At 48.4% G+C, this 8,975-nt stretch overlaps 2 protein-coding genes across 5 annotated transcripts in view; one reads left to right on the top strand and one right to left on the bottom strand.

The window, feature by feature from the left end:
• The window catches only part of LOC118219617 (cytochrome P450 2K1-like), a 607,214-nt gene that overhangs the window by 184,393 nt on the left and 413,846 nt on the right, over positions 1-8,975 (top strand). The window lies entirely within an intron of this gene.
• The window catches only part of LOC118219607 (protein Niban 1-like), a 13,122-nt gene continuing 4,574 nt past the window's right edge, over positions 428-8,975 (bottom strand). Inside the window, exons 6-15 of one of the 3 annotated variants that reach the window (XM_035402919.1) lie at positions 8,756-8,917; positions 7,951-8,066; positions 7,663-7,761; positions 7,367-7,529; positions 6,483-6,661; positions 5,459-5,626; positions 4,235-4,351; positions 3,447-3,545; positions 3,044-3,155; positions 428-2,553 (exon numbers count right to left, since the gene is read on the bottom strand). In XM_035402919.1, the coding sequence (XP_035258810.1) occupies positions 2,441-2,553; positions 3,044-3,155; positions 3,447-3,545; positions 4,235-4,351; positions 5,459-5,626; positions 6,483-6,661; positions 7,367-7,529; positions 7,663-7,761; positions 7,951-8,066; positions 8,756-8,917 (1,328 nt within the window). In that variant the 3' untranslated portion in view covers positions 428-2,440. The remainder of the gene's footprint in view (positions 2,554-3,043; positions 3,156-3,446; positions 3,546-4,234; positions 4,352-5,458; positions 5,627-6,482; positions 6,662-7,366; positions 7,530-7,662; positions 7,762-7,950; positions 8,067-8,755; positions 8,918-8,975) is intronic. The other 2 variants (XM_035402921.1, XM_035402920.1) reach the window with 2 other exon arrangements.

The raw sequence follows: 8,975 nt of genomic DNA, 5'->3' as shown, positions 1-8,975 counted from the left end.
TTACAACGAAATCCTGCCCAATGCCTGATTGTGATACAGATGAAACTTTGAAGCATCTGTTGATTGAATGCAGTCGATCTGAAAAAATATGGGAACAAATTAAATCTATTGGTGTTAATATTTCAATTACACCAGAAACTGTATTTTGTGGAATAATATATAACATTGATGATAAAAAGATTTATACTGGTTAATAATATGTCTAGTGAATCAGCACATATGGAAAACGCGAAGTAAAATGACAATTGATCATATCTACGTGTCAAGTGAATCTCTATGCAAGAACATTTTAACAGAACTAAAACGTCGAAGGACAGTTGACATCGAGAATGGCAATGCAAATCTTTGGGAAACTCTGGACTTTTAATATAGAAGATGCTTTACCTGATGTATTTAGATATTCTTGTTTATGTAATTGTCTGTAATGACTTGTATAATTGAAATAAAGTTTATTTATAAAAAAAAGGAGAAGTACAAATATCAGCCTGTGGCACAGTCAGAACGCATGCCGTTATATTAGCTAAACTACAACAGATACCACATTAAGCCTTGTCACACGGAGTTCCGTATATAGGGGAGGAACCAAAAACAAGCCCGTAAAAACTACGAATGCATCAGTCGCATTGACTAGCGGAAACACACACAGAGCAGACTGAATGTCATTAAGCTTCGGTGGCCTGAGTAGAGTCTGGTGGTTTGAGGTTTTGCGTGGCCGACCAAAATACTCAAACTGCAGTGACGTGTGTGTGTGGGTGTGTGTGTGTGCCCGTCGGGGGGCGGCTATGGCATCTCTCGTTACGCAGCATTGTCTAACTCCAGAAGCATTTGGGGAGTTTCGCTGAGGGAATGTCGGTTGCTCTGCTTAGCCCTCGTCCTCCATCTCGTGCCTCCCTCCGTGTCACTTGCACCGCGCGCATTCACATTTCCTTATCTCCGTTCCCAACTGTTTGAAATAAAAAAAAGTTCCTGTTTTAAAAGGTTTTTGTCAACGCAACTGACAGTCAAAACCAGAATATGATACCACCCCCTCGAGCGCAACAGACCGCCAAAACAAGAATATGTTGCTCTCCTCACCTCCCGAAGACCAAACATCTATCAGAGCCTAAACATCCTCTGCAAATTACCCGTGGTTCGTGTTACTTGCCATTCTTTTCTGAGCCACGTAACTCCCCAACTGGGTGTTTAAATTGCACAATTTGTTGCCAATTCGAACTTTCAAATGAGCGTTACTGAAAGCATTTCAGAAGTAACAGTCTGTGACGATCTCTACAGAACCGTCGTTACACAGCTGGGGGAAGAAAAACCTTTCTTCCATAATTACATAATTTTTGGTTAAATGTTCATGTAACTATTATTTAGTTCTCACTATTTCTACTTGGCAATGGATTCGAGTGCGTGTTCGCTTAATGAAACGCTACAAGACAGCTGACGACGAAATACGTCTATAAACCATTTGACGCAAAGACCGCAAGAACCCAGGCAGACATATAAGTAACCATTACAGTAGAAACGAATGGGACATTGTAGACATAGCTACTGAGTCACAAGATGTTATTCAGTTGGCGATTCTCAAAAACTGTGGAAGGAGTAAATAACTATTTAAATATATTTTTTGTTTATCTTTCCATGTTTCATAAATGACACATTTTGCGCTTTCAGATAAAACAATGTCGGGGTGCTGTGATGGGTAGATGTAGTGGTCAAATATTCTTATTTGTGAGGCAATGGTTACAGCAATGATTGAGGACAACAGATTTATAAGTACCTCCATATCGATATAACGTTAACTAGCAGTTTCAGCCTGTCAGTCTTTCTGCCTGGTTGAGGTGTCACCTGATTACTGGTTTATAGGGGTACCTCAGAGACAGGGTCGTCCTTTTTGGGGGGGTCTCAAAACGAAAATGTTTGTTTTTTGAAATCCTGCTTTAGTGTAGAATATGCCTTCATAGCCTGGTCTTTTCCTCACTAATTTCCCCACATTTCATCATACTTATTTTTATTTTTACATAAAAGTCTTATTTAAAAAAAAAAAAAAAAAGGTACAATCAAAGTGCATTTATGTATCAATGATCAGTTAAACCACTTTGCAGTTCTACAAGTTGCTGAAACCAGACGTAGATATATTGCTGGTACAATCTGAAAACAGTTCCCTGAGAATTTTCTGTGAAAAATGTCCAAAACATGTTCATATGGAATAATAATTTGTTCTGAATACCGGTGAAAATATTGGTTTGTTTTAAAAATGGCCACTAATCTGTGGAAATTGTATCTAAAGGGGGTAAGTTATTCAAAATGACTACCCGCCTTACTTCTACCCTTGGAGCACAGAGATACATTATCCCGAAGCTGAAGTAACAGACAGTTTCACTTAAATATTTCCTGCTGTGACTCGCATGCCCGGGACGTTCTCGTTGGAACTGGAGCCAGGGGTGAGGTCGAGTTAGTCAGGCAGCTGGGTGCAGTTCTGCAGGCGGCCACCGGGGGGCTCCGAGCTGGGGAGGTGGACCTCAGGTGACAGAGAGACGCAGTCCTGGGGGAGGGAGTCTCGAATCACTGCAACAGAGAGAAATGCACACAAACACACACACACACACACACACACACCAGTGTGCACATACACCAGCGCACAAACAGACACACACATGCACCAGCACACACACACTCACACATACGCAAGCACACCGGCATGCGCACACACACACACACACACACACCAGCACGCATAAACACACCAACACACCAGAGTGTACACACACACACACCAGTGCGCACACAGACACACACACACACACCAGAGTGTACACGCACACACACACACCAGTGCGCACACAGACACACACACACACACACCAACACACAAGCACACACACACACACACACCCACATACCAACACACACAGGCAAGCAAGCCTAATGTTACCCATATTTTTGCCACTCAGAAAGAAACACCTTTTCCACATGTGTGATTTCATAGAGGACAGACCAGAATGAATGGCTATGACAGATCTCCTCTAAGTTTGTCCTACAGCGCCCCCTGGTGTACCTGCTCGGATCTCTCTGGTCAGGCTGGCCCTCAGCACTCGGTGGTGTATGATGTTTGGGTGCAGGAAAGGGGCGTATTCAGGGTGCCCTCGGGGCTGATAGTGCTCCGGTCTCTGTGGGCGAGGGCATGTTACCATGCAGACGAGATATACACTTCTTTTCTCTTTCCTTCTGTCTCTACCTCTTCTCTTCCATTGCTTAGTTCATCTAACAGAATTTCCTTCTGAAAGGTTAAAAAAAGCTCTTGTTCCAAGGCATATGACAGTGAGGGGTGACACACACACACACACACTCTCACACAGGCACACTCATCCACAAATACACACACACATACACATACACACACACACACACAAATGCACACACACACACACACCCACACACACAGATACACACACACTGACCAGCCATTGTAGCTTCTGGATTAGTACAGGAACAGAGAGCTGGAGAACACAATCCAGAACCAGCTGGGCTCGAATGCTCCTGAGGTCCTGATCCAACTGCTACAGAGGTAGAGACAGAGAGGGGGGTAATAGAGGAATAGAGTGAGAGAGATAGAGAGAGACAGGGAGAAAGGGAGAAAGGGAGAGTGAGAGGGATAGAGGAATAGAGTGAGAGAAATAGAGAGAGCGACAGGGGAGGGGGAGAGGGATAAAGGAATAAAGAGAGAAAAAGAGAGCTAGGTCGAGAGAGAACAAGAGGCAAGAGATTTGATATTAAGCACTGATATTAAGGTGATGACAAGATACACCACAAGGTTATACACACACACACACACACACGCGCGCACACACACACACAGGCACACCCACATGCACACACACACACGCACACCCACATGCACACACACACACACACACACCCACATGCACACACACACACACGCACACCCACATGCACACACACACACACACACACCCACATGCACACACACATGCACGTACACACACACACACACAGGCACACCCACATGCACACACACATGCGCATACACACACATACACGCACACCCATATGCACACACACACACACGCACGCACACCCACATGCACACACACACACGCATACACACACACACACACGCACACCCACATGCACACACATACACGTGCGTGCACACACACACACACACACACACATACACGTGCGTGCACACACCCACATGCACACACACACACACACACACACACACCTCGAGCACTTGGTCTCGAACCCGGTGCAGGGCGGAGCTGAGCTGGGAGGGGTCGGTACAAAATTGGATTTGCACTGAGGGCAGACGCCTGAACATGGCTACTGCTCTGTCCATCAGCTGAGAAAGAGAGAGAGGGAAAGATGGAGGGTGGGAGAGAGAGAGAGAGAGGGGGGTGGGAGAGAGGAACAGAGTGAGAGGGAGAGAGAGATAAAGGGTGGGAGAGAGGGACAGAGTGAGAAGGGGTGAGAGAGGGAGGGTGGGGGTGGTAGAGAGAGAGAGAGAGTAGGGGTGATAGAAGAGATCTGTATTAATATACTAATGAATTTCTGTCAGCATTGGCAATATGCACACCGTACATTTGCACGTGCATTTTCTGCTAATAGAGAAACCTTCATTTTAATTTGAGATGAAGAGAGACAGAGAGATGCGAGTGGTGAGCATTCAGAGAAAGAGAAAGCGATGGGGATTTTAGTAGCAGTTGTACAAGTCGCAGAGGTATTACTTTTTTGTGGGAATGAAAGAGACGGGGGGGATTTCAGTAGCAGAGGTAGCGGGAGGGAGGGAAAGAGAGAGAGAGAGAGAGAGAGAGAGAGATAGAGAGAGAGCCCTGGTGGAAATTCCAGCTGGCTTCCGGCCTAGTTCTAAGCTGGTACAGCTGGCTGCAGCTGGTTTTGAAGCTGGTTTGTAAATCATGCTGGCAACAAGAAACAAGATGGTTGAGATAGCAACCATGCTGGCAAGACCATGTCCAGCTGGTGGGCGAGCTTGACACAGACAACAGCCACAGACCATCGCCGAACAGTCCATCACCAAATTCGAGATGGTACTCATCTGGATCCAGCTGGGTTCCAACTTTGGTAATGTGTGTCTGGCGCAAAATGGCTGCCGCGCATCCTCCAGGTGGGTGCTACACTTTAGTGGTGGGTGAGGTGAGTTCCCACACATCAATGTAAAGCACTTTGAGCGTTCAGAAATGTGATATATAAATGCAATGATTCATTCATTCATTCTTTCATTCCTTTATCAGGCTGGTAGCGGGAATTTCCACCAGAGAGAGAGAAAATGAGAGCGAGTGAAATTCTGCGCATTATGACTCAGTGTCAACACAACTAATGGGGTTTAGCTACAAATACAGGTGCAGTGTGTGTGTGTGTGTGTGTGTGTGTGCGAGAGAGAGAGAGAGAGAGATAGAGAGATAAAGAGGCCTCCCGGGACCCCCCTCACCTGCAGCAGCGTGCTTTGGGCCTGGTAGACAAAAAGCCTGAAGAAGTCTCGGTGGATCCCCCAACTCGCCTGCAGCCAAGCCCGCCCCCCTGCACTCAGCTCCAGCATGGCGAGGTACCGCGAGGCCCTGGCTGTGCCCGGGCCTAGGCTGTCGAGAGGACTCAGTATCTGAAAAAGAAACGAGAAAGACAATCCATTTCTGTTCGTCGGCCTGGATGAAAGCATCTGCCACACTGATTGTAATGTGATTTAATGTAGGAATCATGCCCCCTCCCCCATTCCGCTGGTTTTTATGCTGATATTTCACAGAAATGCAGCTTTCAATCAAGTGCATTGTAGGCTCTCGAATGACCAGAAGGGGTCGCTGATGAGCCATGAGGCATAGTCATTCCTGCAGGCTGATCAGACTCATTCCAATCACTTATTTTATCCGTGCTTGCCTCCTCGGTCCTCGCATGACCTGGAACTCGATCGAGGTCGGCCATCCGATCTGTTAAACGCTCCTTGGAGGAGCGAGGACGCTCTCTGTGGAGGCTTCAGTCAGGACACACAAGGGCAGCCTTTGGGGAAGTCTTTTTTCAGAACACGGGACGCATAAATAATCCACCTGTGGATCCACCTCTCCCCATCCGCCACGTCTATAACTGATGTGGCTTCAAACCGACGCTTGCCTGAGCGAGGATGTTCCGTTTGCCTAATACACGTTTCCCTGGATTCCTCTCGTCCATGTCTCTCATCCTTGCATCTCTTCCTCGTCCTCTCCGTTGGTTGGAGGTAAGGAAACGAGGAAAGGACGTGCGGAAGAGACGCAAGGAGTGAAAATAAGTGATTGGGATGAACCCGTCGCCTTCCTTTCAGGGCAATGGGACCACTGACTATTCGTGGCCCTGATGGGTTGCCACGGCGCCAGGCGGAGGAATAATTCTTTCGAGTCGGAACGCCTTTTTTTTCAACCCCTTCTCGGTGATGTCAGTCGACGTGAGCGCACGCCCGTAAAGAAGGGCCCGCCCCCCTTCCTGCCCACCTCGTGAAGCGATTGGCCGGAGCAGCCCTTGGCGGTGACGTCGTCGCACGTCTCCAGGAAGAGTTGCCAGGCGGCGGCGAACCCGTCGCAGACGGGCGTGGCCACCTCGTGGACGGTGCGGTCGAGCAGGGGGATGACGGTGCGGGACAGGCAGAGGGACATCTCCGCACAGACGCCCTCTGTGGAGGCACAGGCGGTACATTCATTCTGCAGACCCCTCTGATCCAGAGTGGCTTACAGTGTAAGAGAACACGAGTAAGCGATGCGAACAATGGCTTTCGGTTCAGCCGCACTGCCACAAGTCTGCCTCAGCGTGGCTGTTCCTGTATGTGAGTGGCTCAGCCGCATTACAGTCTGCCTCAGTGTGGCTGTTCCTGTATGTGAGTGGCTCAGTCGCATTAGAGTCTGCCTCAGTGTGGCTGTTCCTGTATGTGAGTGGTTCAGTCGCATTAGAGTCTGCCTCAGTGTGGCTGTTCCTGTATGTGAGTGGCTCAGTCGCATTAGAGTCAGCCTCAGTGTGGCTGTTCCTGTATGTGAGTGGTTCAGCCGCATTAGAGTCTGCCTCAGCGTGGCTGTTCCTGTATGTGAGTGGCTCAGTCGCATTAGAGTCTGCCTCAGTGTGCCTGTTCCTGTATGTGAGTGGCTCAGTCGCATTAGAGTCTGCCTCAGTGTGGCTGTTCCTGTATGTGAGTGGCTCAGTCGCATTAGAGTCAGCCTCAGTGTGGCTGTTCCTGTATGTGAGTGGTTCAGCCGCATTAGAGTCTGCCTCAGCGTGGCTGTTCCTGTATGTGAGCGGCTCAGTCGCATTAGAGTTTGCCTCAGTGTGGCTGTTCCTGTATGTGAGCGGTTCAGTCGCATTAGAGTCTGCCTCAGTGTGGCTGTACCTGTAATTCTGTGGGCGATGCAATCCTGCAGGGCAGTGAGCTGGTGCAGGTCTGACCTCACAAGCTTCTCCAGCAGGGGGCGCTGCTGTGACAGCTCGTTCATCATATCCTTCAGCTCAGCCTTCACCTGATCACACACCTGGCTGTGAACCTCAGCCAGCAGCTGGATACAAGCACAAGGGACAGAGTGTGTGTGAGTGTGTGTGTATGAGTGTGTGTGTGTGTGTGTGTGTGTGTGTGCGTGTTTGGTGTATGTGTGTATGTGTGTGTGTGTGTGTTTCGTGGGGGGGTCTTGCCTTAATCCAGGTGAGTGTCCCCTTCCTGAGGATGAGTCTGGGGAAGATTTGATGCTGCAGGTAGGGCAGAATCTCCTCCATAACCAGACTGCACAATACCTGAGGAAGAGTGACATTATAACACTCACACACGACAAGTGCACATACACACATCTGACACAAGCACACATACATTTGACACAAACATATTTACAGGCACACACACATCAGACAAGTGCACACACACAAATACACATATACACGCGCATGCACACACACACATACACACACGAGACCCTTGTCCCTCACCTCTTCCTCGCTGCCCATCCCCAGGACCCCTGGCTCATAGGTGCCCCTCTCCTGCCTGAAGGAAAACTCCGCCTCCAGAAACACTCTCGACTCAAAGGAATTCTTTCTCTGGAGAACTGCAAAAAGGCCATTCTCCCTCACTCCCATGCACTTCCACCAAGACAGCGCCACTGTCACCATACCTTCAGCCATTCATTTATCCAGTTTTCACCACATTCACATTTAGCCACTGAGCACAAGCTCTTACCCAATGGACAGAGAGAGCTCTTACAGCAACCACACAAAGTCAAAGTTTCTAGAACGTTCCGCCAAGCATTTACTCAATGTTTGCCCAAGATAAGCGCAGTGGAGGGCTGTGTCCGAATCAGCACACTTCCCAACTGTTGAGTAGGAATGTTGAATACACTGGCTGAGAAACTTGTTAAGTAGGCAAATATTCTCTAAATGTAGTGTACCGGGAAGATTTGTGTATTTCTAGAGGTTTGCTGTGTATATTCGAGAACGTACTTTTCAGGAAGTGAACGACCACTTTGCGGCTGATTCAGACGCAGCCAAATTTTTGGCTGGACCGCAACAGCGGGGCCAGCCCTACAAACGCGAATGTCTGTGACTGACTGAGTGAGTGAGTGATGAAGTTACACCACCAGTCTGCCGGATCACGTGTGTTAGGTCCAGCCACATACTAGGTTTTGACCTGGTCTTGTTCAAGGAAAATCCCACTGTTCAAAGTGTTTAAGAGAATTTCAGCCAATGATGTGGTCACACTGCAGTCACGTAACGAGGGTGATATCCCTCTCTCTCTCACCTGTGCTCTGGTGCTGCACGGCCCTCTGCAGGAGCCGAGCCCACAGTCGCTGCGCCTCCCGCGATTCCACGCACAAACACAGGGGGGCGCTGTACTGGTGCTGAATGAATATGGGGAACTCTGTGGGGCAGTCCCAAAATGGCATCTTCCCCCTTGGTCTTACTGTGATATTCCAGGCCAATAGCACAAAAGAGATGGAAACACATTCACAAACACACAC

The sequence above is a fragment of the Anguilla anguilla genome, chromosome 2 (genome assembly GCF_013347855.1).
Source record: "Anguilla anguilla isolate fAngAng1 chromosome 2, fAngAng1.pri, whole genome shotgun sequence".
NCBI lineage: Eukaryota > Metazoa > Chordata > Actinopteri > Anguilliformes > Anguillidae > Anguilla > Anguilla anguilla.
Note: the sequence above shows the minus strand (reverse complement) of the source record. Positions and strands in the feature narration are given on the sequence as shown.